Source organism: Mirounga angustirostris, unplaced genomic scaffold (genome assembly GCF_029215605.1).
Source record: "Mirounga angustirostris isolate CCGP_5_RB_7025 unplaced genomic scaffold, mMirAng1.0.hap1 SCAF_10, whole genome shotgun sequence".
Taxonomy (NCBI): domain Eukaryota; kingdom Metazoa; phylum Chordata; class Mammalia; order Carnivora; family Phocidae; genus Mirounga; species Mirounga angustirostris.
Window position 1 is genome coordinate 115,974,942 of NW_026991718.1, and position 27,645 is coordinate 116,002,586.

The window sequence follows — 27,645 nt, forward strand, 5'->3', positions numbered from 1 at the left end:
GCATGTGTAAAGACCCTGTGGCAGGAAATACAGATGAGGCCAGCTTGGCTAAGTCAGGATGAGGAGGCTGGAGTTTTGCCTGAGGGCAATGGGAGACCTTGAAGGAATTTAAGGGAACTGGATGAAGTGATTCTATTTGGGTTTTTAAAAGGATGACTCTGTGGTTCTGCCTCTGTGGTCCCTTTGTTCTGAGGGTCTAGGCTTGTTTCCTTCTGTCTTTTCCATACCTAGCACGCAAAGATGCGTGCTGGGGTGGGGCTCAGGGGCTTGGTCCGTGACCCCTGGAGCCTCAGCTGAGCCTAGGCAGGTTTCAATGGGGCATGGGCTCAGCGAGGCCTGGTGAGCAGCCCTGTCCCCACAGAAGCCCTCATGCCAGAGGAACTGCAACACCCCCATGCCGCGCCCTGGGTTCAGAGTTCACTGTCAGGATGGGCAGCAGAGGAATTCAGCTTCGAGCAGAGGAGGAGGCCCTGCTCTGGGGACAGCAGGGACAGTGTCGGCCACATGTCCCGAGCAGCCCAATCCAGGGTATCTGCTGGAGCCATTGCCCGCTATCTCGTTGACCAAACAACCAGTTGATTGAATGTTACGCTTTTCAAACAGTTCCTATGGACACAGACTTAGGCTGGAAGCAGTTCGGACCTTGAATTCATCAGGATAACAGAACTGTCATAGATGAAAAGGATCCTGGAACCTCAGCCTTGTGGGCAAAGCCACAGAATGTGGCCTCAGGAGTCAGATTGATTCACACCAGCACCCCCTCCCTCACCAGCTGAGGGGCCTAGAACAATCGCCTTTTGCCATTTGAGGTGCTTTTTCTCATGGATGTATTGCCTATGTCTGCATAAAAAATTACACTGAAACTTGGCAGTGGCTTAAAACAATAAACATGTATTATCTCACACAGTTTCTGAGAGTCAGGAAGCCAGGAGCAGCTTAGTCGGTGGTTCTGGCCCAGGGTCTCCCTGAGGTTCCAGTCAAGTTGCCAGCAGGGTCTGCTGCCATCCGAAGTCCTAACTGTGGCTTAGGATCCGTTTGCAAGGTGGCTCATCACATGGCTCTGAAGTTAGTGCTGGCTGTCAGCCGACCTCATTCCTCCAGGTGGATCTCTCCTGAGATTGGTTGTCGCACAACATGGCGGCTGACTTCCCTCAGGCACTGAGATCCAAGAGAGCAAGGCGGAAGCCACAATGTCTGCTCTGACCTACCTCAGAAGTCATACTTGGTCATTTCCACAATATCCTACGGGTTACATGGTCCATCCTGCCTCATGTTGCAGCAGGGGAGTGTCGGGGTGCATACGCAGGAACGTGAATACCAGGAGATGGGGACCACTGGGGTGCATTTGGAACCTGACTGCCACAGGGGACTCCTCATCCCCACCAGGAAGAGCTGCAGTGAGGATTAAATGAGTTCACATATGGGAAGCACCTAGTATACAGTAAGCACTCAGTAAATGATCACTGTGACTAACTGGAGCGGAAAACGCACCATCCTGTAGTTGCCCCACTGTCTTCATCATTTCTAGGCATCCCCCAAGACCTTCTGCAGGTCTTTGATTTAGCAAAAGCTGATGAGCCTCTCCTGCGTCCCGCCCCCATGCTGGGTGCTGGGGACATTGACAGAGACAGACCCTGTCCCTGCGGTTCCAAGCTCTGTCAGACCTAAATCCGGGCAGTGCAGCAGAGGGCTGGCAGGTGAGGTGCTGCTGCTGATGGGGGGCAGGGCCAGCCTCTCTGCAGAGGTAGCCTGTGCACTGAGACTGGATGAAGCGAAGGAGCAGTCTTGTGTTCAGAGGGGGACACAGCATTTCAGTCAGACCCACGGGAAGGGTGAGAGCCCCAAGATAGGAGTTAATGACCCGTGTTCAGGGAACAAATGGAGGCCCAAGGGGGTAGGGGCAAGAAATGAAGTCGGAAAAGCAAGAAGAAACAAGATGAGTAAGAAGATTGGCTTTGAGTCTAAGGGCCATGGGAGTCTTGTCATCTGGGGGAGAAACGAGGGGGCCCTGGCCCCGGGCAGGGCTGTAAGGGTGGCGAGAAGTGGTGGGATTCTGGGAGATCTTGAAGACGGAGTCGTTTTGAAGGCTTTGCTGTGTGATGGGATATGGGGCTGAGAGAAAGAGGAGTCCAGGATGATCCTGAGCTTTCTGACCTGAGCGAGCAGGAGGGTGGTGTTGTCATGAGCGGAATTGGGGCAGACGGTGGGAGGAACAGGTTGGGGTGGGAGGGAGATCAGGCATTCGATTTTGGACCTGTCAGACATCCCGGGCAAGATGTCAGGGGGGCAGAGATAGGCGTCTGGCGTTTGAGAGAGATTGGGCGGAAGATGTAAATTTAGGATTGTCAGATATAGGTGGTGTTAAAGCCACGAGTCTGGATGAGATCAGCAGGAGAGAGAGGGTAAAGAGGAGCAAAGAGCACCCAGTTCCTCTAGAACTTAGGGGTCAGAGGAGGAGAAGCCAGCAAGAGAGAGCGCAGGTGTGGCAAGGAGTGTAGGAGGAGAATGGGAGGGGTACCCGGAGTAACGCAGCCTGCCTCCCTCACCCACCGCCCCGCCCCAGGCATCGCCAAGGCCCCTGGAGGCTCCGTAGAGCCCATTCTTCCCCTTCCACACTTCTGCCCTGCAGAGGCCTACGGCAGCAGCTGTGTTGGCCGTGGACTGCCGTGAACATCCCCAGAATGTTCTGCCATTCCACCCACATCCTTCCCAGCTGTTCATCACTTAGCTCACCCTCCCATGCCCTGCTCTAGTTCTCTGTCTCTCTCTTAACACGATTCAGTGCTGAAGAGGACTATCCCCTCCCTTCATTTAGACTATCTCTGTGAACATAATCTTAGACAAAACCAGCCTTTCTGGTACCACCAAATACAGAAGATAGAGGCAAGAAATACTAAGGGATCTGGACTGGTGAAAGGGAGTGGCTGTCGAGAGGGGAAGTGGGTTTGTAAATGTCGGAAAAGGGGTTTGGGGTTTACATCAGCAAGGGTCTTGACTGCCTCACAAGGAGTTTGAGGAGGGAAGAGGATCCACAGAAGGTTCTAGATTAGGGGGATGAGGCAATCAGGTGAGTTTTGCATCAGGAAGAGCCATGCTGGGCTCCGTTCCCGGCCTTGTCCCTAATTAGCTCACAGGCCCACTCTGGCTCCAGAATGAGCGGGGGGTGTAGGGCAGGGAGGCCCCACTCTGTGCAGAGGAGAGTGGTGACAGCAACCACAGTTGCACCACCGAGCAGGGAGGGTTCCCAGGGAGGCAGCAGCTCTGCTACTTCCTCCATGTTTCCGTGAGGGCAATGAGGCTTATATTAATGGGAGATAATTACGGGCACCCGGAGGGGCCTAAGTATAGCTCAGAGACAAAGGCAGTGCGAGGCAGCCAGCTGCTTCCCCTGCAAGGCCCAGGCCTGCCTATTTTAAGAGCTCCCCAAGGTGAGGCTCCTGCCCCTGCTAGGGGTTGGGTGGCTGAGGGGCTAGCACCCAGTGTCCCAGGAACTCTGACCAAGAGTGTTCAGAGGGAATCAGTGTGACCAGATGCCCACATAACCCTCACTCAAAACCCCACTGCCTAGAGGTGGAAACGGAGGCCCAGGGTGACCAGTCCCAGGCTGCTGCAAGAGCAGAGCCAGGATTTGAATCCAGGTGCAGTTCCATGCACCTCGCACGATGCTCTGCAGCATCCCTACCCAGAAGCACTGGCCTGTCCCCAGGAAAGCACAGTGAGGTGAGGAGGGGAGCATGACTGATGTCTATTGAGGCCTCAGGGCCAGATGTTTCCCATATGATATCACAATTAATCCTCATCATAATCTTGAAAAGTAAGGATCCTCATCCCCATGCTATAGAAGAGGAAACTGAGGCCTGAGAGGAGTGATTAAATTGCTGAATGTCCCTTGGTAAGGAGGGGAAGAAGTCGAATCCAGTTATGTCCTGTCTTAGGGTCAGGTTCCCCAGGAGACAGACACTGAGGTTTGCATAGGAAGTCTGGGAATACCTGTGACAGGTGAGGGGCAGGAATTGAAAGGAGATGCAGTTGCAACAAAGGCTCTGCTGATCCCATGGGCCGCTCTGGGGCTGGGCTGGCCCGTTAAGGTTGTTCTGGATTGGGCAAGGGGGCCAAGCTTTGGTGCCCACACATCAACCAGTTACTGGCTGCTGGCTGCCCTGAGAAGGAGTGTAACTGTGGGTGAGGAGTCTCCCTTTGGCTGAAAGCAAATGCTAGCGGTTGCCCAGTGTGAACTGTGAGCAGCCCGTGCTTGGCCGCTGGAGACATATGAGTGCCTCAATCCTATGAGGGACCTGAGTGGCCATCACAGCGTCCACTACATGGCCATCCATCTCCAGATCCTTTCTCATTCCTCTGGCCCCCAGATGAGAAGAACTAGCCCTTGCCCACAAGGAGGTTATGGGAGCATAGACTCATGTTCTTTATGGGGCCATCAGGCCAGGGGATGCTGTGAGCAGGGAGGCCATCGGTGCTAATGAGGAAGGAAAGAGTAAGTGACCAGTCCAGGAAAAGTGTAAAAACACTACCTATTTAAAACCTGTAGGGACAGAATGGGAGAAAACTATTGAAAATCATATTATAGGGGCGCGTGGGTGGCTCAGTCGTTAAGCGTCTGCCTTTGGCTCACGTCATGGTCCCAGGGTCCTGGGATGGAGCCCCACATCGGGCTCCCTGCTCGGCAGGAAGCCTGCTTCTCCCTCTCCCACTCCCCCTGCTTGTGTTCCCTCTCTCGCTGTGTCTCTCTCTGTCAAATAAATAAATAAAATCTTAAAGAAAAAAAAAGAAAGAAAATCCTATTATAAGGACAAGAATATGTAAAGAAGTCCTGGGGCGCCTGGCTGGCTCAGTCGGTTAAGCGTCTGCCCTTGGTTCAGGTCATGATCCCAGGGTCCTCAGCGGGGAGCCTGCTTCTCCCTCTCCTTTTGCCACTCCCCCTGCTTGTGCTCTCTCGCTCACTCTCTCAAATAAATAAAATCTTAAAAAAAAAAAAACTCCTACAACTCAACCACAAAAAATGACAAATCACCCAATTTTAAAATGAGCAAAAGTCTTAAATAGACATTTCTCCAAAGAAGATATGCAAATTGCCAATAAGCACATGAAAAAATGCTCAACATCATTAATCATCGGGGAAATGCAAATCAAGATCACAATGAGCTACCAGTTCATACCTACTAACATGGGTATAATTTTAAAAAATCCAAAAGCAAACAATAACTGTTGGTGAAGAGGTAGAGAAATTAGACCCCATACCTTGCAGGTGGGAATGTAAGATGGTAGGAAACAATTTGGTGGTTCCTGAAAAAGTTAAACAGAATTATCGTATGACCCAACAATTACATTCTTAGGTATATACCCAAGAGAATTGAAAGCAGGGACTCAAATAGATACTTGTGTGCCAATGTTTCTTGATTGCAACATTATTCATAATGGCCAAAATGTGGCAACAACCCAAATGCCCATCAACAAATGAATGGACAGACTGTGGACTCTACATACAATGGAATATGATCCAGCCATAAAAAGGAATGAACTTCTGGTACATGTCACAATCCGGATGAACCTTGAAAACATTATGCTAAATGAAATAAGCCAGATACAGAAGGACAAATGTTGTGTGATTCCATTTATATGAAATATCTAGAATAGGCGAATTCATAGAGACAGAAAGTGGATCAGAAATTACCAGGGCCTGGGAGGAGAGGAGAGAATAAGGAGTCATTGGTTATAGAGTTTCTGTTTGGGGTGATGATGAAGAGTTTGGGATGTAGATAATGGTGGTAGTTGCACAACATTGTGAATGTAATTAATGTCCATGAACTGTACTCTTAAAAATGGCTAAAGTGGCAAATTTTTATGTACATTTTACCACAATTAAAACACATGGGAGGGCGCCTGGGTGGCTCAGTCGTTAAATAACTGCCTTCGGCTCAGGTCGTGATCCCAGAGTCCTGGGATAGAGCCCCACGTTGGGCTTCCTGCTCTGCGGGAAGCCTGCTTCTCCCTCCCCCACTCCCCCTGCTTGTGTTCCCTCTCTAGCTGTGTCTCTCTCTTGTCAAATGAATAAATAAAATCTTTAAAAAAAACAAAAAACAAAAAAAACACATGGGAAATAGGTAAATCCATAGAGACAGAAAGCAGATTGGTGTTTGCCAGGGGCCAGGAGGTGGAGGGAACAGGGAGTGATTGCTCATTGGGTACTGGGTTTCCTTTGGGGTTCAGAAAACGTTTTGGAACTAGATGGAGGCAGTGGTTACACAACATTGTGAATGTACTGAATGTCACTGAATTATACGCTTTAAAATGGCTACTGCTGTGTTACGTGCTTTTCACCTCAATTTTTTTAAAAAGAGGAGGAAAAACCTGTGGGGAAATAAAATCTATGAGATGTAGCCAAATAGGTACTCAGGGAGAAATGTATAGCCTTTCCAATGACACATTTATTAGAATATAAAAAATCAGAAAATAAGTGAATTAAGTTTCCAAATAAAAAAATGTGGACAAGGTGTTAGAAGAGAGTATCTTTGACCCCAGCTTTAGGAGGGGGAGCTAGAGTAGGTTTCTTGCTGGAGTTGCGTTTGAAGTTCTCGAACTGTACTATCCAATATGGTAGCCAGTTGCCATATGTGATGTTTAAATTTAAGTTAATTAAAATTAAAAAGGCAGAGCGCCTGGGTGGCTCAGATGGTTAAGCGTCTGCCTTCGGCTCAGGTCATGATCTCAGGGTCCTGGGATCGAGTCCCGCATCGGGCTCCCTGCTCCTTGGGAGCCTGCTTCTCCCTCTGTCCCTCTCTCTCTCTCTCTCTCTCATGAATAAATAAAATCTTTAAAATAAATAAATAAATAAAATTAAAAAGGCAGCTCCTCAATTGCCCTAGCTGCATTTCAAGTGCTCTATAGCCCATGTGGCTAGTGGTTACCATATTGGACAGGACAGACCCAGGGGACAATGAACAATAAACTAGCAAGCAAGGAATATGTGAGAGTTTCCAAGAGTGATGAGAACTATGAAGAAAATCCAGCAAGGTAATGAGTTTGGTTGGCAAGGAGAGCAGGGGATGGGGACGAGGCTGGAGACACTGGCAAAAACTAGACCATGCTGGCCTTCCAGACCTCCACTCTGCTAAGGCACCTCCTCACGTTGTCCCACCCTCCTCACCCTCTGCTCCTCAGCTGGCAATCCTGGCCCCTTCTTTGCAAACCTTCAGTTTCAGGTGAGCCAGTGGGCTGGGGCCTGGGTTGAGTCAAGAGACCCAGGTAACAGGCCAGGAGTGGCCTTGCTGTGAGGCCTTATGCTGTCCCTTCCCCAGGCTGACACTCTTTAGCTCCAGAAAGCCACGTGGCTGAAACTGACAGTTAGAGGTCTACAGAGAATAGCTCTCCAATGGCCTTGAATGCCAGGCTCAGGAGTCAAGCATTCATCCCAAGAGCCAAGGGGAGCCACTGAAGAGGAAGAACACTAGTGCTTTGGCATTTTAGCAATATCACTCTAGCTGCAGCTTGGAACCCGCAAGGCTCTCAGAGTGGACACAGAAAGACCAGGAAGAAAGCTGTCCAGCTGTCCAGGTGAGTGGTGGGAGTGACAGAGGCAGAGGATGCAGAGAGGAAATGGCATCAGGAGACACAACTGAGGCAGAATCACTGGGACTCAGTGACTGTCATACCTGAGGTTTCCCAGAAACATGCCCAAGACAAAGATTCAAGTGCAAGTACCTCATTTGGGAACAGGCAGCACAGTGTGGGAGGGGAGAGGTAAGTCAGGGAAGGGGAGGGAGCCAACTAAGGGAATGCTATCAAGCAAGTGACCACTGCAGATAACTAGAACTCATTCCCACTGGTCAGCTCCAGGAGTCAGTGTAGAGCCCATTCCTCGGTTGTCCCACCTGAAGCGTGAAGGAGCTGGGTATTTATACACCAACTCCCCAACAATCACTGGTTGAGAGCTGTAGCTGGTTTGGCGGTGGGGGTGGGGGTGGGGTTGTTAAGTCTCTGGCAATTCCTGCCAGCCACATGTGAGCAGAGCAGGCTCCAGCTGCTAGAGAAGGCTCCCCCGCGTCCCACAGGGATGCAGATGCTGAGAATTTGAACTCAGTCTGTCGGGCACCACAGTGACGAGGCCACAGGAGATATGAGCGGGCACCCACAGCCACCGCTGTAGTGACCAACTGTTCATGAGGCCAGTATCAGTCAGGCTCTTGTTGAAAGACACAGAAACCCAACTCAAACTTCAGCAAAAAGTCTCGACTCTCATTTCTGAGACCTTAGGCAAGATTGCAACAAAGGACTCGAGGCTGACGCTCTGCCAAGCACGGCAGCCCTAACAGAGAAAGGCACCTCTTTCCGAAGAGTCCAGCCATAATCCCAGGGCCAGCTCTCATTGGCTAGGAAGGATCCTGTTTCCATCCCTGAGCCAGTCAGTCCTCAGGGGTGCAGGGCTCTGATTGGCCAGACCTGGGTCACGTGTCCACTCCTGGGGTTCTGGGATAGAGCTGGGTCCACCTAGACTACAGGATGTAAGACTGGGGTGGAATCATTTTCCAGGCACCGTGGGTATTGTTACAAGGGGAAGGACATAGAAAGTCAGAAGAGGGAAGAATTCAAGGAGATGCCCAGGTGTCTCTGAACCCCACTGGGTGACACTGAAAAATTTTACTGATACAGGGACACCATGTGCCCACTCAGAGCCCTGAAAGGACAGACACATGGGCCCCAGAAGTCAGAGAAAGGGACTCTTTTTAACAATGAGGCCCAGTCACAGGAAGGAAGTTGAGAGATTACTTGTGGTCATTAGGGTGTCTAGGTCTCTAGAGGACTCCCTGACAGTGGCAGCCCCGTTCCCCCTCCTGTAATTCCAGTGGCACCTCCAAGGCAGGGACCCAACTCCCCCCACCAGCCAGATGAGGGGCCTCATCAGTCAAGACTACCACCAGGTCTTGAGCCAGGGTTTATCTCCTAGGGAACGAGTGTGTGCCAGCATTTCACAATTCACCAAGCGCTTGCCCACACTTGCCTTCACTTCTTCCTCTTGGCCCCATTTGACAAACACGGTCTGAGGCTTAGGGAGGCAGCCACGGTCCCAGGCTCACATGGTCCTGTTGGGGCAACCCTGGGTTCCTGGGGATCAGGAGTGCCTGTGATGTGAAATTGAAGCCAGCTTCTCCCTGGGAAGGGTGGAGAAGGTGCCCTGGGCCCTGGGCTGAGAGAACTGAGTGTGGTGTGCACTTCTGGGGCAGCGCCCCACCACTGCCTGCTGCTCCTGGTGACCAGCCCTCTCCACCTCCAGCATTTCTGGGGCATCGGGCGCCTGCCAAGCCAGCGAGCCAGCAGGGCTGTGTTTGCAAATAGTGTCCTCAGTTTTCAGGATCTGGCCTTACTTGAGCGGGCATCAAGGACGTATTGCTGCACACTGTTCTCCAGCTAGAGAGCCAAGGAGGCTGGCCCTGGAGCCCAGGGATCACTGCAGCCCCGAGGGGATGCAAGGAAGCCCAGAAGGGACATGGGGGTGGTTTTGCCTGAAATTGTCTTCAAGAAGAGGTTTGCCCAGAGGGAGCCGCTGCTGGCTGGAGTGAGGGGGATCCTTGACTTTCTGGAACTCTGATGGGGCAGCTGGTGTCCAAGTTACCAGTTGCGCCTTGGCTAGAATGACCCCTCCCAGCCTTGGTTTCCCCATCTGTAAAATGGAGGTTTCCCATCTCATGTGGCTGTTGTGAGGATATGATGTAATAAAGATGTCAGTCAGTGGACTTCCTCTCCAGCCTGGGGTAAATGCTCTCACAAGCCAGCTGGTGGGAGCAGAGATGCTTCCCAGGAGCTACTCAGCCACGAGGGCTGTCATGACGGTGCTCTGGCCTCCAGGGTTGGGTCCATCAGACTCCTAGAGGCAAGGAGGGTGTCTGGCAGGAAGGCAGAGAATTCAAGCCAGGTGGACCCTGCAGAAGTCTCAGGGCTTAGGAAGGCTTAGGGCACAGTTGGTCATGAATCGTCTAGGTCCAAGGAAATAATCCTCAGATCCTTGAGGGCCGTGGGGCTGGCCAGCTCCTGGCGACAGTCACAAGGCAGCTATGCAGAGGAGTAGGAAGAGCTGTGGGTCCCTCACTGCCCCTGCCACTGGGCCCACTGTGTGACCTTGGGGAAGTTGTTGCCCTCTAAGGGCCTCAGTTTCCCCACCTCTATGATGGGGGTTTCACCTAGGCCAGTGTTTTTCACACAGTGTTTGGTGGGATCTGGAATTTGCCTTAAGAACTACTCATAAGGGCGCCTGGGTGGCTCAGTTGGTTAAGCGACTGCCTTCGGCTCAGGTCATGATCCCGGAGTCCTGGGATCGAGTCCCGCATTGGGCTCCCTGCTCGGCAGGGAGCCTGCTTCTCCCTCTGACCCTCCCCCCTCTCATGTGCTCTCTCTCTCTCATTCTCTCTGTCTCAAATAAATAAATAAAATCTTTAAAAAAAAAAAAAAAAAGAGCTACTCATAAGGGGTGAGAGGGAGTCTCAGACACCAGAACCCATTTAGTATAATTGTTTCCTATTGCTGCGGTAACAATTTTCCAAAAACTTAGTGGCTTTAAACAACACAGATTTATTATTTTACAGTTCTAGAGGTCATAAGTCTAAAATGGGTCTCAGGACTGCATTCCTTCTGGAAGCTATGGAGGAGAATCTGACTCCTTGCCTCTTCTGGCTTCTAACAGCTACCCACATTCCCTGGCTGGTGACCCCCACACCCCTCTGACCCCTGCTTCTATCATCATATCTTCATGCCTCCCTCTTAAAAAGACCCATGTGGGGGCGCCTGGGTGGCCCAGATGGTTAAGCATCTGCCTTCGGCTCAGGTCATGATCCCAGGGTCCTGGGATCGAGCCCCGCATCGGGCTCCCTGCTTGACGGGGAACCTGCTTCTCTCTCTCCCTCTACTGTTCCCCCTGCTTGTGCTCTCTCACTCTCTCTATCAAATAAATAAATAAAATCTTTAAAAAAAAAAAAAAAAGACCCATGTGATTAGGTTTGTACCCTTCCAGATAATCCAGGATAATCTCCCCATCTCAAGACCCTTAATCATATCTGCAAAGACCCTTTTAACATGTCAAGTAACATAATCAGAGATTTGGGGGATTAGGACATGGGCAACTTTGGGAGCCATCATTCTGCCTACCACACTTGGCTTCAGCCAGAGCCTGTCTACTCTGGCCTGGGCCAGCCCTCCAAGATCTCTACCCCCACTGCCCTTGTCCTCACTTGCTCCGTTCCAGCCACACTGGTTGCTTTCAGATCCTTAGCACACCGGCACACAGTCCATAGTAAGCTGTGGGACTCCTCTGAGTCGAGCTGGTGGTGGGGACAGGGCTTAGAAAGCTCGCTAACCTCCCCTCTGCTTCATGGTACAGATGGGAAGACTGAGGCACAGAAAAGAAAGGTACTTGGCAAAGTACTGAGACTGGTATTTCCAGCATGATCCTGGATGGAAGATCGGAACAGTCCAACTGCCCAATTTTACAGATGGGGAAACTGAGTCACAGTGGTTCCACCTAAATGCCACCCCCATCCAAGGCCTTGTCCTTCCACCCAGTCCTGAGGATGTGCTCCAGTTATTGACTCACTCAGAACTCTGTTCAGGCTGACCGTCGTTGATTTGTTCAGTCGGAAATGATGTGCTAATGGGCTTGTTGTCTTCTCTGATGTTTGCAGCCCCCAGCGCCTAGCCCAGAAGTCACACTCGGTAGACATCTGCTGAGGGGCAGAGTGGGTTTTTATAGAGGGTCTACATGTGATATAGGATTCCTCTGCTAAAGTGAGAGTTGGACGGTACTGCTCTCAGACTCAGGTGAGACGGGTCCTACTCTTTAGAAGGCTTCTCTGGCCCTCTTTCAGCCATGTTGAACCACTCATAGGCAAGAGTGTTCAGGGGCCAAGAGGACATGTTTACCCAGAGCCACACTCTGGATACTGGGGACCCTGGAATTCCCTAACCAAATGGCCCCAGGCCTGCTTCCACAGCCGCCAGCACAGGATCTTCCCATGGGTGGCCTGCACTGCCCGTGGGGCCATCCCTAGGCCTGAGGGCATGTGGAGTGAGCTTGGGGTGCGTGTGGCTCCTTGTAACAAGGGATAGAGTCAGAGGTGGGAGGAAAACAGAGGGTGAGCCACTCCCCCCGCCCACTACATTCGATCATGGAATTTGGAGACCTGGAAGTTTGAGGTCGAACTTGGCTTTCCAGGTTATTATGAAGATATGTTCATCAAGGTAGGATCTGTTTTAACGTTTGCCAGCCTGAACTATGACCTTGAATTATACATATGGCATGTGGGCCTCCGTTTGTCTTCTTGTCCTCCACCCTACAGTGTTAAAGGTAGGCAAAGAGTCTTCAGAAATCCTCCCCATCCTGAGATCTGTGGGGGTCTGGGTGACATTCCCAGCACCCTGTCCCCTCCAAATTCAGCTGATTTTCTCTCTGTTTTTTCTCCCCAGGATAGCCGCTGCCCGGGAGAGGCAACCCGGGCGCCCCACTAGGGCAACGGCCCCTGCCCTGAGGGCCGGGATCATGAAAGGCCTCGGTGACAGCCGCCCTCGCCACCTCTCCGACAGCCTGGACCCACCGCATGAGCCCCTGTTCGCAGGGCCTGACCGCAATCCCTACCTGCTATCGCCCACGGAGGCCTTTGCCCGCGAGGCTCGATTCCCTGGCCAGAACGCTCTGCCTGGGGATGGTCTCTTCCCACTCAACAACCAACTGCCGCCTCCAAGCAGCACCTTCCCCCGCATCCACTATAACTCCCACTTTGAGGTGCCAGAGGAGAGCCCCTTCCCCAGCCATGCCCAGGCCACCAAGATCAACCGGCTGCCTGCCAACCTGCTGGACCAGTTTGAGAAGCAACTGCCCATCCACCGCGATGGCTTTAGCACGCTCCAGTTCCCCCGTGGTGAGGCCAAGGCCCGAGGTGAGAGTCCTGGCCGCATCCGCCACCTGGTCCACTCGGTCCAGCGGCTCTTCTTCACCAAGGCGCCCTCACTGGAGGGCACGGCAGCCAAGGTCGGTGGCAATGGCAGCAAGAAAGGTGGCCTGGAGGACGGCAAGGGCCGGAGGGCCAAGAGCAAGGAACGGGCCAAGGCTGGGGAACCCAAACGGCGTAGCCGCTCCAACATCTCGGGCTGGTGGAGCTCTGATGACAACTTGGACGGCGAGGGTGGCGCCTTCCGCAGCAGTGGTCCAGCCTCTGGGCTGATGACGCTCGGCAGACAGGCGGAACGCAGCCAGCCACGCTACTTCATGCACGCCTACAACACCATCAGTGGGCACATGCTCAAAGCAGCCAAAAACAACACCGCTGAGCTGACTGCCCCGCCACCCCCACCCGCACCCCCAGCCACCTGCCCCAGCCTTGGGGTGGGCACTGACACCAACTATGTCAAGCGGGGCTCCTGGTCCACTCTGACCCTCAGCCACGCCCATGAAGTCTGCCAGAAGACCTCAGCCACCTTGGATAAGAGCCTGCTAAAGTCCAAATCCTGTCACCAGGGTCTAGCCTACCATTACCTGCAGGTGGGTCCCTCCATGATTAGGGGTGGGGTAAGGAATATGGGGAGGGCACCTGTTCTGAGACTCAGCTGTACCACAGATTTACTTGGAAAGTCACTTCATTATGGGCCTCTGTGAATAAACACCTGTGAAATGGGTATCTGGTGGTACTTGCTAATAAGGGGATTCCTTCCGGTGGTCATGCTTTCAGCAGACATTGATTAGGGTTCTTCTGAGCCCAGCCCAAGAGTAGGAACTAAAACGTGTACCTGCCCTCTAGAGGACAAATCTGAAAGCTGTGCCCTCCATCCTCCTCATAGGACCCATTGCATGGCATTCTAAATGCCAGCCTCCTGCCTGCTACCCCCACCAGACCAGGGGCTCCTTGAAAACAGGGACCACATCTGATGCAGCTGTGTGTCCCTAAGGCCCAGGACAGGGTCTGGCAGAGAGGAAGTGCTCAGGAAATGTGAGAAGAGAGAGGGCCAGAGGAACAGATGGACATTTAAGTGAACAGAGCTAGAAATAAATAAGACAGAGCCCCAATTATCAGGATGCTGGGAGAGAAAGATGCATGAACAGATAGTCATGTCAGTGTGAGCGGAGTGTGATGGAGATCAGCATGGAGGGCTGTAGGAGGCCCTAAGCCAGCTTGGGGGACTAGCTTTCTCCTTTCAAGTGTTAATGTTTACTGAGGCACTTAATATGCACTTTGCAAAGCCACACTCCTGGAAATTGGCAAAAGGCTCAGAGACATCTCTGTTGCTACACATCCCCCTGGGGCCCTCAAGAGTAAAGCCCGGGGTTATGAACTGGGTGCAGTTCCTGGGGGCAGAACCCAAGCTGTGGGTGGAAGTTACAGGAAGCAGATTTCAGAACCCACCAAGATGGAAGGGGCTGCTTCTGTAGGTAGTGAGCGCTACATCCTGGGGAGTGTGCCAGCACAGGCCTGACCAGCCTTTGGGAACACAGATGCATTTTGAACCAGATGAACATCAAAGTCTGACAATGCCCTGAGTTCTTGTCATTCTATATAAAAATTCCAAAGACAGTGAGACTATGGGGGGAAAAGCTATTTTTTTTTCAATAGGAGGAAAATGGAAATCTAGGCAGTATTTTATATATTTAAGGCTTTTGTGGCTCACAATCCACTTCCTTAGTTTAGAAACATCAGAGAGGGTGGTGTGTGACCTGGCTTCCTCTCAAAATGGTGTGGTTTGGTCTGATCATGTGAAAATGCTTCAGAAACACCATGAAAGGGTGGCCCTGCAGGCTCTGGGGTTTGTGCTATCTGCTTGGGTCATGGGAGGTGGGTGGGTGGGGTGCTGGGGTAGCAACAGGTTTTAAGCAGGAATATCGAAGGCCACCTTCCCAAGGGACAGGTGGAGATAGGGAAGATGGACTAGCAAACGGTTTGGGAGGTAGACTGTGTGGGCCTTAGTGACTGGTTGGGCAGTTAGCTCAGGGGGCGGGGGGGTCCTAGGGTGGGAATCCCAGACTGGGACCGTCCCTCAGCCGAGAATTGGCCACTGGTAATACGGGCACCTGGAAGGATGTTGTATCTGTGTAGATGTGGTGATTCTGGGAGGGCGGTTTGCCATACTGAGAAGTGTGTCACCCAGGCATCTGTGGTGAAGCGTGTCAAACCTAGCGAGGGTGTGCACTCTGTGTGTGTTGAGGCAAAGACACAGTGAGGTGGGGACATGCTGCCCTGTGTCCTCAGTGCAGCGTGTTCGTGAGGAGGGTGTGAGTATGCTCTGTGTTCACGTTGTATACTTGTTGGGGGGCATGCAGTGATGAGTGGCTGCTGGAGGACATGTCCTTGGGGAGATGGGGGGTGGGGTGGGGGAAGGCAAGGTGTGTTCGCTCTGTGCTTGGGCTGAGGGACCTTGTAAGTGCTAAGATGTGTGAAATCTTTCATCATGAGGTGAATGTCCACTGTGTATACATGTCAGATGGAAAAACAGCCCCTTTTCCAGGTCACTACCTGGCTGCCAGACCCCCACCAGTCTCTCTGCACGCTGTGCCTGGCCTTACCCACTAGTAAGGGATACAGGATGTCCCTTGGCTCCAAGACCCTGCCGCTCTTCTGATGTGCTGGCATCCTCTGACCAGTCCTCCCCCCACCCCCATCCTAGGACAGGATCTTGGTGCCAGGTCTGAGGGCCTCAGTCTGGTCTGATGTTCTCATCTGTGTAGTGGGATCATAAGCCATCCTCTAAGATAGCAGGGTGACGTGATGGGAACACAGTGGGTGCTCAGAAAAGGAGCTGCAGTGAACACCCACTGTGATCTTACAGCCTGGCGGGTTTTGCTGGGGCACACCCAGCCTGGGATCCATGGAGAAATCTGAGGTCCGAGAGGGGCAAGGATTTGCTTAAGGCCACCCAGTGAACTTGCGGCAGAGCCGGCTCTGGAACTCAAGTGTCCTTGCCAGCCCGGGGCTCTGCCCTGCTGCTGGGCGACTTCAATGGCAGTACCCAGCACGGAAGGCTGAGACCCTCCGAGGCGGGGAGCCGGGGAGCTTCAGGGTCCGGGGCACCATTCTCCAGGTGTTGGGCGCGAGGCTGGGCGGCCAGCGGCGCGCTGAGAGTGTGCGCTGCCCCCCGATCCCTCCCCACCCTCGCTGAGGTCTGTCCGCCCATCCTCAGGTGCCCGGCGGCGGCGGCGAGTGGAGCACCGCGCTGCTGTCCCCGCGCGACGCGGACGCCGCGGCCGAGGGCCCCATCCCGTGCAGGCGCATGCGCAGCGGCAGCTACATCAAGGCCATGGGCGATGAGGACAGCGATGAGTCCGGCGGCAGCCCCAAGCCCTCACCCAAGACGGCCGCGCGGCGCCAGAGCTACCTGAGGGCCACGCAGCAGTCGCTGGGAGAGCAGAGCAACCCCCGCAGGTGAGCGCGCCGCCCCGCTTCCTAGAGCCCCGCCCACAGGCTAGCCCGGCCCCCCGGAGCTCCGCCCCCCGGGAGAGCCGCTCCGGAGTCTGAGTCCCGTCCCAGGAGGTCTCCGAAGTCCCGCCTGCTCGGAGCCCCGCCCACAGGCTAACCAGCCCATTGGCGGCCTCCCCGCCCCCCGCACGTGAGCTCTCCCCTGGGAAAGCCCCCTCCGCTGTCACAGGCTCCGCTCACTGGCAAGGCTAGTCCATAGGTGAGCTCCTCACAGGCGTGTCCCACCCCCGGGAGCCTCGCTTTCCTTCCCTACGGCCCCTTAGGAAAACCCCGCCCCATAGGTGAATCCCGCCCTACAGCCTCAGATCCAGGTGAACCCGGGCTCCCAATAATCCAGGCCCCCTAGGTAAACCCGACTTTAGGTTAAAGCCTTCTCCCTGAGATCCTCGTCCTTAGGTTGGCCCCTTCCTTTGACGAGTTGACTCCGGAGAGCTCCGCCATAAGCCCCCCACAGTTAAGCCTTGACCACCGGTGAGTCTCATCCTTTGGTAAACGATAAGGAGAGTCTCTCTAGAGTGACTGGCCCTGCCCACAGGAGCCACATCACCAGGTGAGTTCCACACCCACAGGGGAACTGGGCCAGGGAATCCTCTTCTTCAGGTTAGGAGAACCCTGCCCCTAGTGATCCACCACTTGTACCAGCAAAGTACTTGCTTTCCAGGGAAGGCCAGAGCCCCCTCTGCCCTTGGCCCTGTAACTGATCCCTGTGGTGAGCTCCTAGACTGGGGAGGAGGATGTATCCAGAAGTCAAAGGGAGATAGACAGCCTTCACCTGTCCTGTCACCCTGCCTGGAATTCACCATTCAAGCCCTTTCCTGTTGCTTTAAGACTTGGAAGAGTTAATGAAAGTATGAACTAATGAGATGCATGCACGCAGAAAACAACAATTAAAATGTTAGAGAAAGGTGAGACTTTCACATGCAGAAATCACCATGGGGATCAGAACAGAAAAGAATGAGAGGGGGGAACAAAGTTACAGAAAGCCCGTCACCGGGCACCTGGGTGGCTCAGTTGGTTAAGCGACTGCCTTCGGCTCAGGTCATGATCCTGGAGTCCCAGGATCGAGTCCCGCATCGGGCTCCCTGCTGGGCAGGGAGTCTGCTTCTCCCTCTGACCCTACCCCCTCTCATGCTCTTTCTCTCTCTCAAATAAATAAATAAAATCTTTAAAAAAAAAAAAGAAAGAAAGCCCGTCATCAAGTACAAAACAGGTAAAACTTAGTAGGAGGGATTCAAAGTCCTTTGAGGAAAAGAAACAAAAGCAAGTCGGAAACAAAAAGAAGCATTAAGGGAAACAAGCTTCGTCCTAGTTCTTCAACTACTGAGGGCAAGAGCCGAGGCTTCTGGGAGGAGGGGGCCTGGGAGGACTGCGACAGAGGGAAGAGAGCAGGTAGAGTGACAGAGCGCTGAGGCAGAGGGGCAGTGTACTCCGAGAAGCCTGGAGTCTCCTTGCCACAGGGATTTGCTTAGGGGGTTCACAGTGGGACAGAAGGCAGGGAATGGCCTCCAGCTGGGAATTCAGGACACCACTGGCCAGTCCCAGGTCTGTCCCTCTCTGAGCCTCAGTTTCCCCATCTTTAAGTGAGGGGGCTAAGCTGGATGATCTCTTAAGACCCCTTCTAGTCCTGGGAGCCTACATTTCCATGAATGACCAGTGGGCACTGAGGTGGGAAAGGAGGACAGGACCCAGGCCCAGACCTTGAATGAGAGGAAATAAATAATAATAATAGTATCAGTAGTAATGGGCGCCATCTGTTAGCACTTGCCGCACTCTGGGCTCTGTGCCTGCCCCAGTGCACTTTAGTGTGATTCCCGAATCCTCCTGATCACAGCCCCATGCAGGCAGGCACAGTGTCACCCCCGCTTTGTAGGAGAGGAAACGGAGACATGGGCAAGGGGTCATGACTTGCCCAGGGTCACCCAGTGAGGAAGCTCCATTCCAATCCAAGCCCATCTATGTCAAGGCCTGAGCTGTTGGGTGCTTGGATCTTAACCCAGAGCAGTGGTGAGGGAGAAATCCAGGGTCAGGTAGATGTGAGAAAAATTGAAGAGCAGGGGCCATGAGAAGTGCAGAGTCTGTGGGGGTCTGGTGGAAGCTACCTGGATATTGTGTTGAAACTGATGCCCTTTGGGCAGCTCTAGCCTGAGACCAAGGCTGTGAGCCTTGACCGACCTCCTCTGTCGGCGCATCGGATTTGCCCCAGACCTGTGGGGGTGAGGGCTGTAGCATTGGGCTGGTGTGGGCTGCCTCCGTTTGAAATGCTCAAAAGTGAGCTTGTGCTGCCACCTCGTGGCTGCAGCAGACATGACAGGTGAGGATCACCCCACCCACCAGATTCAAGCCTCCCAGAGCTGGGAGCTCTCCCCTTGCTCAGTGTCCCTGACCTGCCTCCCCCACCCTATCTTCACCTCCCCCCACCCCCCGCCCCCCGGACACTACGCAGGCTGGCAGTGACTTCTATTTTTCCCTCTGCCACTGGATGGCCTTGGCCAGTCTTTCCCCCTCTGGGCCTGTTTCTCAGGCTGAGCAATGGGTGGGCTGAGCCCTGTCTGCTCCTCACCCTCACCAGGAGTCTGGACCGCCTGGATTCAGTGGACATGCTGCTGCCCTCCAAGTGTCCAAGCTGGGAGGAGGACTACAACCCCGTCAGCGACAGCCTCAACGACTCCAGCTGCATCAGCCAGGTGAGGGTGGCAGCTATAGCCAAAGTCAGCGGGCTTGGGAGATCCCCAGCTCTCACCCAGGAGGACCCCAGGGCGAGTGGTGCCCAGAAGTCTGCACTGTGCTTCTGCTTGGTCTTTGTTCCCATAGCTGCCTGTGTACGTATGTCTGTCTCACTGACTGTCCTGTGGCTGGAGAGTGGTCACAGGGCCTGACATGCCATGGCCTGAGCTGAGGGCCCCGAGGGAGGGGCCACAGCACTGCTATAGGCCGAGGAGCCCTGCAGAGAGGGAACTGGAGACCTGAGCTTGAGTCCAGTCTTCTCACTGAGAGTATGACCCCAGGACAAGTCACTCCCTCCCTGAGCCTCAGTTTCCTCATTTACGCAGAAGGGTGATAATTCTTATTTCAAAGCGTTGTGAGGAATTAAGGAGATAGGAACGTAGTGTTCTCAGCAAAGGGTAGCTACCTTTATGGTTATCATTGTTATCTTGCTGTATGACCTTGGGTAAGTTGCTTCTCCACTCTGGACTTCCATGTCCCACAGGCTCAGCAGAAAGTCAGAACTTCAAGGTCCAGACACATCTCCCACCAACAGCGATAAGCATGCTGTGCTGCACTTTTCATTCTCTTAAGTCCCAGCTCCTTGAAACCACGTCAGGGGTGGGGGGGAGGCGTGCTTGTGATTTATATCCCCAATGCACAGATGAGGAAACCGAGGCTCAGCTGGGTGAGCTCACACAGCAAGGAGGAGGCAGAGCTGGGCAGAGATCCGGGGCTGTCAGACCTACACCTGGACGCCAGCCCCTGCCATGTGCACAGTACTTTAGGGCTTGCAGAGGGGGGACCAGCCAAGTTTTGAGGGCTCCCCTATAGTGTGGATGGGGAGACGAGGCCCAGAGAGGGCAACACCTGCTAGGAGTAGCAGAGTGGGGCAGTGGAAGCACCCGATGCGGCCCCAGCCTCCTTTCTGGGCAGGGACAGGCCCCAGGTCCCACTGCATGTAGCCCCACGGCCCGGGCTAATGCGCTGCTTAGCACTGGAAGGCTTTCCGATCCCAGCTCCTCACCACTCTGCTGTTCCTGGCCTGGCCATAGCATCCCCCCTTGGCCCCCTAGCACGGTCCTCAGCACTCAGCACTGTCATTCCCAGACCAAGGAGGCTGACCTCAGACATGGGGAGGAATAGAGCACCCCAACCGTGGCACTCTGTCCCTGCCACCCTCATGCAGGCCCCACCAAGTCTCCTGGCCTCCAGGCCTGCCACCTGCACTCTGTTCCCAACGGCCAGAGGGAGCTTTGTGAGGGATGTAAGGCAGATCACACCATGTCCCTGCTGCAAACCCTCCATGGCTCCCGCCTGCCCCCAGTGAAAGCCAGACTCCTTATTCAGCTGGGTGCGGGTCTGCCTCCCTCTGACACGGGATCTCAGACGTTCAGCCACACCTGCCTCCTTTCTGCTCCTCACACACCTCACACACCTTGCTGTTTCCTCTCCCAGGAGCACCTCTCTCAGATCTTTGCTCAGCTGGTTCTTCTCTGTGTTTCCGGTCTTGGCTCAAATGTCACCTCAGGGGAACCTGCCCTATCACCCGTCAAAAGGATCCCCCAGGACACCGTTCCCTTATCCTGCTTGATTATCTTGACAACACTATCACTGTCTGGAGTTATATCTGTTTATTTACTTGATGTCTGCCTCACTCTTAAGACCGGGAGCTCCCTGCAGGTGCGGACCTTGCTGTGTGGTTCCCCATGACGTCCTTGTCCTCAGCACATGGGCACAGGGCACATGGGTACCTGCTGAATGGATGGCTTCCCTCCCTGTGTCTCCTATCCTACCGCGTTCTCTTGTCTCTCAGTCTTCTGTCTTTGTATCTGTCTCCCTCTGTTTTTCTCTCCCCTCATTCACATTTTTATCTGACTCCCTCTCGTAGGTCCCATATCCATGTTTCTCTCTGAGTCTTTCTCTCTCACACACCCCATTTTCACCTCTGCCTGGCCCGGGCATCTGGAACACTTTGTCCTTTGGCTACACAAAAGGGTGCATGGAATCAGCCAGGCTGGGGACCCCAGCAGGTCTCTGCCACTCCCCTCTGCCCAGCACAGCTCTCTCCTAAGCCAGGGTCCTCTGAGCCCTCAAATCCTCACCCCTAGAGGCTTGAGTGACCCGAGCCACATATGTGCCCCTAGAGTCAGAGATGTCCCAGCTCTGTGTCTCTGAGGCCTTGACTCCTGCCAGAAGGAGCCCCCTTCCCACCAGGCACTGGACTATGTAGGCCCTGACCAGGGAAGAGAAGGCTCTGGGCTCTGGGACTAATCTGTAGATCTGGGGGGTGGGGGGCTGCCTGCCTAGGTGAGGGGCAGCAGACAGGGCATCTCCCAGGGGCCAGACCAAAAGAAAGAAGTGTAAACAGCAGATTACAAAGCCTCGGTAGCACCCAGCCCCTGAAGGAGTGAGCCTCCCATCCCTGGAGGAAGCTAAGTGAGACCTCCTAACAGACTAGGCCTCAGCCAGTCTGAAGAGGACGTTAGCCCAGCCAGCCACTAGTCCTCTTGCAGCCGAATCTGAATACCCTACCCCAGCCCTCAGCCTTGGTCTCCCCATAACCCTCCCCCTCTCTTTCCTGCAGATTTTTGGACAGGCCTCCCTGATCCCCCAGTTGTTTGGCCATGAGCAGCAGGTCAGTATGCTTGCCATTCTCTCATACCCCAATCCCAGAGTGCAGGGCTAGGTCTGAGGCCTGGCACCTGAGGGGTCCCAGCCCCCAGCCCCAGCAGGTGCCGGCAGCACCAGGGCCAGGAAAGGCACCGCCCGTGAGCATGGAGTCAAGGCTCACACTCTGCCCTGACCTTTCCCTCACTGACCCTTTCACTTCACTTTTCTGCACCTCAGTTTCCTCTTCTCAAAAATGGGAAAGAATGGGCTAGGTCCTATGGATGGGGCAAGAAATAATCCCAGGGTAAAGGAAAGCGGACCCTGGGAGTCTTCTAGCTAGGGAGACTGTTTTAGTCGGACACGTTGGCAGCTGGGGGCTGGTGGTATTGGCCTCCAGGTCCTAGACCCCAGATTCCCTAACTTTTCTCCTTTCTTGGGCTCCAGCGAGACCTTTAAGGATGTTGGGGGCTTGGCATGAATGCAGACACTTTTCCATTTTACAGAACTTGGTGGGGTGGAGCTAGTCCTGGCCCTCTGGCTGTTTGCCCTAAGGGTGCCCCCTTCCTGGGCACACCCACCCTGCCCTAGAGGTGGCCCTCTCCTCCTTCCCAGCTCCAAGACCAGAAAGAGATGCTGAAAGGGGCTCCAAGCTCATCCCCTCACTGTGGCCAGGACTGGACAAGTGACCTGTCCAAGGGGCAACACTAGGACTGGCCCCTCACCTCCTGATTCTAGCCGTGGATGCCTCATGTGCCTGCCTCCATGTTCATGTCACAGTTCTTCTCAAACACAGTGTTCCAGAGGGTCTTTGGGGAGCCCACAGGGGGCCAGCTGACCTCTTCCTCTGCTAACTTCCACAGGCTTGTAGTAAGGATGTGATGTGTTAACATACAAAATTCCAGGGTGTTCCCTGCACACAGTAATTCCTCAGTGACACACAACAGCTCTGACCAGCTGGCCTAACCTCCCAGAGCTCGGGAGCATCTTAACTGATACTTACAAATCCTTGCCCTCACCCCACGGAGCTTCCTTTAATAATAGGGACAGGTCACCAGGTGCTTATTCTCCCGACTCTGTTCTCAGCATGTGATATGAATGATCTCATTTAATCTTGACAACAATCCTATGAAATTGGGTCTCTAATTAGCCCTTGTTTTATAGATAGGGAAACTGAGGCACAGAGCAGTTAAGTGACTTGCCCATACTCATACTGCAAGGAAAGATGGACCCAGGGTCGAAACTCTGGCAGTCCAGTTCCAGAACTGTGCCATGCCTGCAATCCCAAAGCAAGACCTCATTGCCCTTGGCAATCACAAGGGCCTCTCAGTGTACTTCAGGTTACAGCCATGGAGGATAAACACCTGTCTCTTTCAAACCTACTCCAAATGAATGTTGGGTATGCCACATGGCCTACATTTTAATTTATCAGTGTTGTCCGACAGAACTTTCTGTGAAGATGGAGATGTTCTGTACTACACGCTGTCCCGTAAGGTGGCGTAAGCAAGTGAAATGTAGCTAGTGTGGCTAAGGAACTGAATTTTTTGTTTAATTTAATTTAAAACCTAAATAGCCACATGTGGTTAGCTGCTACCATATTGGACAGCACAAATTTAGACCTTTCCAAACATATATGCTCCAGATTGGGTGGTGATCCATCTAGTCATTTTACCTGATGCAGTGCCAGGCATTTCATTTAGATAGGAAACACTGACGCAGAGGATGGTGATAGTCGGGAGGTCACACAGGCAGAGCTGGCCCCAGGCACAACTCCATCTTTCCTCCACATGGTGCTCAGTCAATTTCTGCCCCCTCCCTTCTTGCCCAGGCCTCCCCTCAGGACCTCCACTCAGTGTCCATCCTTTGCCCGCCGACTCCTCAGCTTATACTCTGTGGTCTCCAGTTACCATCATGGCCTGAGACCTGGGTCAAACAGACCCTTCCAGAACCCTTGGAGAGTATATGTATGGCGGGGCCCTGTATGCTCACACTCTCAGCTGCAGATCTGTAGGATCTTGGATGGCCATCTCTAGAGAGACACTTAGAAACCATACAGATAAGGTTGAACTAGGAGTGAGATGACAAATAGTATGTATGCCACCATTCTGCATACTGCCCTGGACATCACTAATCAATCCTCACTGCCACTACCCTCGTTCCAGTTTTCTCTTCTCTTACCAGACTGTCGCATCAGCTTCATCTCTGGCCTCAGCCTCCATTCCAGACTCCCTTCCCAGTATTCATTCTGTACTCCAGGGCTAGACTAATCTTCCTTAAATTCATATTTGGAGTATTGATTCAGCCACTTCCTCACTGGGTACACCTGGCAAGTATCTTCCCCTCACTGGCCCTCAGTTTCTTTGCTTGTGAAAGCAAAGGAATTGGACCATAAGATGGTAATTATCTAGCACACCTACTGCCACCTCCCATTCCAACATTCAAGGTAGACATTACTAATTGATGATAGCCTTCTTTGTGGCTGAATTCAGATGTGACCTCAGGATCTATCAGTTGATCAGTGTGAACACACAAAATCCACTAAATGTCCTTAATAGTTTCTCCTGCATTGTAGACTTGAGAAAATTGAGGTCCAAAGAGTGAGATGTGAGGAAAGGGTGAGCTGACTTGAGCTGCCCCCCGCCCCCGACTCTCCAGCCCTGCCGCTGAGCCAACCACCAAGCATCCCGCCCCTCCAGAATGGGCGCTGCTGGCCCCTGACACCCGCCTTTGCCCGGCTAGGTACGGGAGGCAGATCTGAGTGACCAGTATGAGGCAGCCTGCGAGTCTGCCTGCAGCGAAGCGGAGTCTGCAGCCGCCGAGGCACTGGACTTGCCGTTGCCCAGCTACTTTCGCTCCCGCAGCCACAGCTACCTGCGGGCCATCCAGGCGGGCTGCTCGCAGGAGGAGGACAATGTCTCCCTGCAGTCCCTCTCCCCTCCGCCCAGCACTGGCAGCCTCAGCAACAGTCGCACGCTTCCAAGTGAGTACTGAGATTGGGGGCAGGGGGTGTTTGTTTCTCACAAGGGAACCCCCAGGGACCATTCCTGGTGGACCAGATGTGGAGAATGCCGGGGAAGAACCCATGGTGGGCCAGCCAGGGTTGGAGGGATAGTTAGCACAAGCGGGAAGGCTTGAGACTGAACTTCCCACCAAAGGACAAATTGGAGCTCAAACGGGGGTCACAGAGGGAGATGTCATCACTGGCAATAGGGTGAGGGGGTCAGAGAGGGCCCCTGCTTTGGGATCCTGACCCTGGCTCAGAGCAGCCAGCTGCTGGTGGGCAGGGCTTACTGAAGCCGCACCTCCCTGTTTGGATTAGTTCAGGTAGACAAACCTATGGTGAGGTTAGAACCTGCAGGGAAGAGGATGGCGTCTGCACTGAGCCTTCTCAGCGGAGTGGGTTTGCAGGTGTCTCTCGTATCCACAGAGACCACCTGTCCTTCCTGACACTTGTTGTAAGTCCTCCAGTGACACTCTGTGCATGATCAGAGAAAAAGGGGAACCTTGCGTCACAGAGTAAACCATGAAAACCAAGACCAGGGAAAATCATAGACTATTTCTGGTTTAGTAGAGAGAGCTTCGATCTTTCTCTGGCTAGCTAGTTTTCCTCTGGGAGTCTCAGTTTCCTCATCTATACACTGAGGCATAAGCCAGGCCCCAGAGAGTTCTTGGGGAGATGAGATCAGGGAGTGTTCAGGCAGGGCCTTGCACATGGTGGGAGCTATTATTGTTACTTCTCAGACATGACTCCGACTTTCCTGGCAGTCAGAAGCAGTTGGGATTGGATTGTTGTAGGAAAAGAGACATGTTTCAAGTGCTCAGTTGGTGTTTGATGTAAATAAATGAACTTGAATCCTATGCATATTCTGTATGAAGGAAATTAGTCTATCGAATGAATGAACTTGCCTTTGCAGGGGGCAGAGCAAGAAACGACTTTGTCTCCCTACTGTCTTTCCAATCCTGGGTGATTTCTGGGCAGATCCCTGAGCTTTTCCAGTCACTTTTAGACCGTAAGGAATAGTCTCATTTTTCGGTGTTAAGAGTCAAGTCTGGCCTCACTGCAAAGCTTTAGTCTTACCAACCTCAGGTCTCATGCTTCTGCAGGTAAAGCCTGACTCGGGCTATGAAGCCTGCAGGAGGGAGCTGGGCATGGTGGTCATTGTCGGCTCTGTCCCTTGTTCACTAGTGGCCGTTTCTGGTCCCTCCAGGTGGCAGGGGAAGGTAGCCAGCACAGGTGTTGTCCGATGTCGGGACTTTCTGGATGACCGAAGCCACATGCTGGCTCTCTCTGCTAAGTGATGCTTTTGGAGGGCCTCACGGTGCCTCCTTCCCTGGCATAGGCAGCCCCCCTCCAGCCCACTGCTTCTTATTCCCCCTCTGCCTCTCCATCTGCTGGTCCCCCTCCTCCCCACTCAGCTTCTCTTCGCTAAGGGACTTGGCCTTGCTGGGCGGGCATCTTAGACAAAATCCTCTGATGACAACTCCAGCCTCACTTTCTTCCTTTACTCCCATTCTACCTGTGTGACAATGAGGCCTTCACCCTGGGGAGCTCTGGAAATATGGGCTTCTATGCTACAGCCCTTCTTCCAGACCTGCTGTCATGGGTAACCCTGCCAGTCTCTATTTTAAAGGTCTCCTAGCAGATGCTGAGGCCCGGTTCTAGGGCCTCCAAATCCAGGGGATCCCTGCCAGGCTCTCCCAGGCACCCTGCTACAGTCCCCCTAGGAGCCTCAGGTAAGGCACCAGATTCTCCCCTATCATCAGGCCTGTGAGATGTTCTCTAAGCATGAGGTGGGCCGGCAATTTTCTTCAAATAGACTCATCCTCTAATCTTCCCCAAACCAAATCACTCATGAATGGACTAAGGATGGGTCATGGGCTACATATCCCTGTATTGGGTCCTTGGGTCTGCTTGGGTCCCTGTATTGATCAGCTATTGCCACAATAGTGCTGCATAACAAAGAACCACAAAATTAGTGTAATACAACAATTAACACATTTCTTGCTCCCACATCTGTGGATCAGTGGGAACAGTTCTGTCCCACATCTCTCATCCTCCTCCTAGAACCAAAGGGTCCTCCCGGGATCAGTGACCCAACCAGGGCATGTTCTTTTCATGGTGATGGCGGAAGCACAAGAGAACAAGCCTAAGGACACAAGCACATTTCAAGACCTCTACGTACATACTATCTTCTAAAATTCTATTGGCTAAAGGAAGTCATATGACTGAGCTCAAAGACAGGGGATAGAGAGGTACCCTCCTACCTTTGTGTAAGAAACTGTATTTTTATGGCAATGGTGTGGATACAGGAAGGGGTGAAAAATTAGGGTTAATAATTGAATCTACTGTAGTCCACTCTCTTGGCCACATGTATTCACGTTCCTCTCACGTAGAAAATACACTTATCTGGTGCACACGGGTGGCTCAGTTGGTTAAGCATCTGACTCTGGTTTCAGCTCAGGTCATGATCTCAGGGTCATGAGAGCGAGCCCTGCGTGGGGCTCTGCACTCAGTGCAGAGTCTGCTTGAGATTCTCTCCCTCCTCCTCTGCCTCTCCCCATGCTGGCGCATGTGCTCGCACGTGCACACACTCTCTCCCTCTCATTCTCTAATAAATAAATAAATAAATCTTTAAGAAAAAAAAAAAAAAAACACTTATCCTCAAGACCCCCAAAGTCTCTTCCAGTCGTAACAGTGGGATCTCGTGATTTATGTCGGGTCTGGATGTGGCTCCTCCTGATTGAGTAACCTAAAATCTAAAAAGAAAAAGAGGCCAAAAATTCTATCAACCACCCCCCCCCCAACAGTCTGTCCTCTATGGGTGATCCAGCACCTGGCTTTAAATATAGGGAGTGGGCCTCCAGTTATTCT

At 53.1% G+C, this 27,645-nt stretch overlaps 2 protein-coding genes across 2 annotated transcripts in view; both read left to right on the plus strand.

Moving 5' to 3' along the window:
• Positions 1-16,935, plus strand: part of LOC129045343 (disks large-associated protein 4-like) — a 116,481-nt gene extending 99,546 nt beyond the window's left edge. The window contains exons 3-5 of the mRNA XM_064573548.1: positions 12,466-13,537; positions 16,165-16,406; positions 16,857-16,935. Coding sequence (XP_064429618.1) covers positions 12,539-13,537; positions 16,165-16,406; positions 16,857-16,935 — 1,320 coding nt within the window. The 5' untranslated portion in view covers positions 12,466-12,538. The remainder of the gene's footprint in view (positions 1-12,465; positions 13,538-16,164; positions 16,407-16,856) is intronic.
• Positions 16,936-19,032: 2,097 nt separating this feature from the next.
• On the plus strand, positions 19,033-24,875 carry LOC135361806 (disks large-associated protein 4-like). Its single transcript, XM_064573135.1, has 3 exons — positions 19,033-19,144; positions 21,751-21,801; positions 24,513-24,875. The coding sequence occupies exons 1-3, from the start codon at positions 19,058-19,060 to the stop codon at positions 24,762-24,764; spliced, it is 390 nt and encodes a 129-aa protein (XP_064429205.1). The 5' UTR covers positions 19,033-19,057; the 3' UTR covers positions 24,765-24,875.
• The last annotated feature ends 2,770 nt before the right edge of the window (positions 24,876-27,645 follow it).

Excerpts from the sequence above, each read along its gene's own strand:
- LOC135361806 (XM_064573135.1), top strand. The coding sequence starts at position 19,058 with ATGCTGCTGCCCTCCAAGTGTCCAAGCTGGGAGGAGGACTACAACCCC. Across the intron at positions 19,145-21,750 it reads ACTCCAGCTGCATCAGCCAG|ATTTTTGGACAGGCCTCCCT; the intron begins GTGAGGGTGGCA and ends TCTTTCCTGCAG. Across the intron at positions 21,802-24,512 it reads TGTTTGGCCATGAGCAGCAG|GTACGGGAGGCAGATCTGAG; the intron begins GTCAGTATGCTT and ends TTGCCCGGCTAG.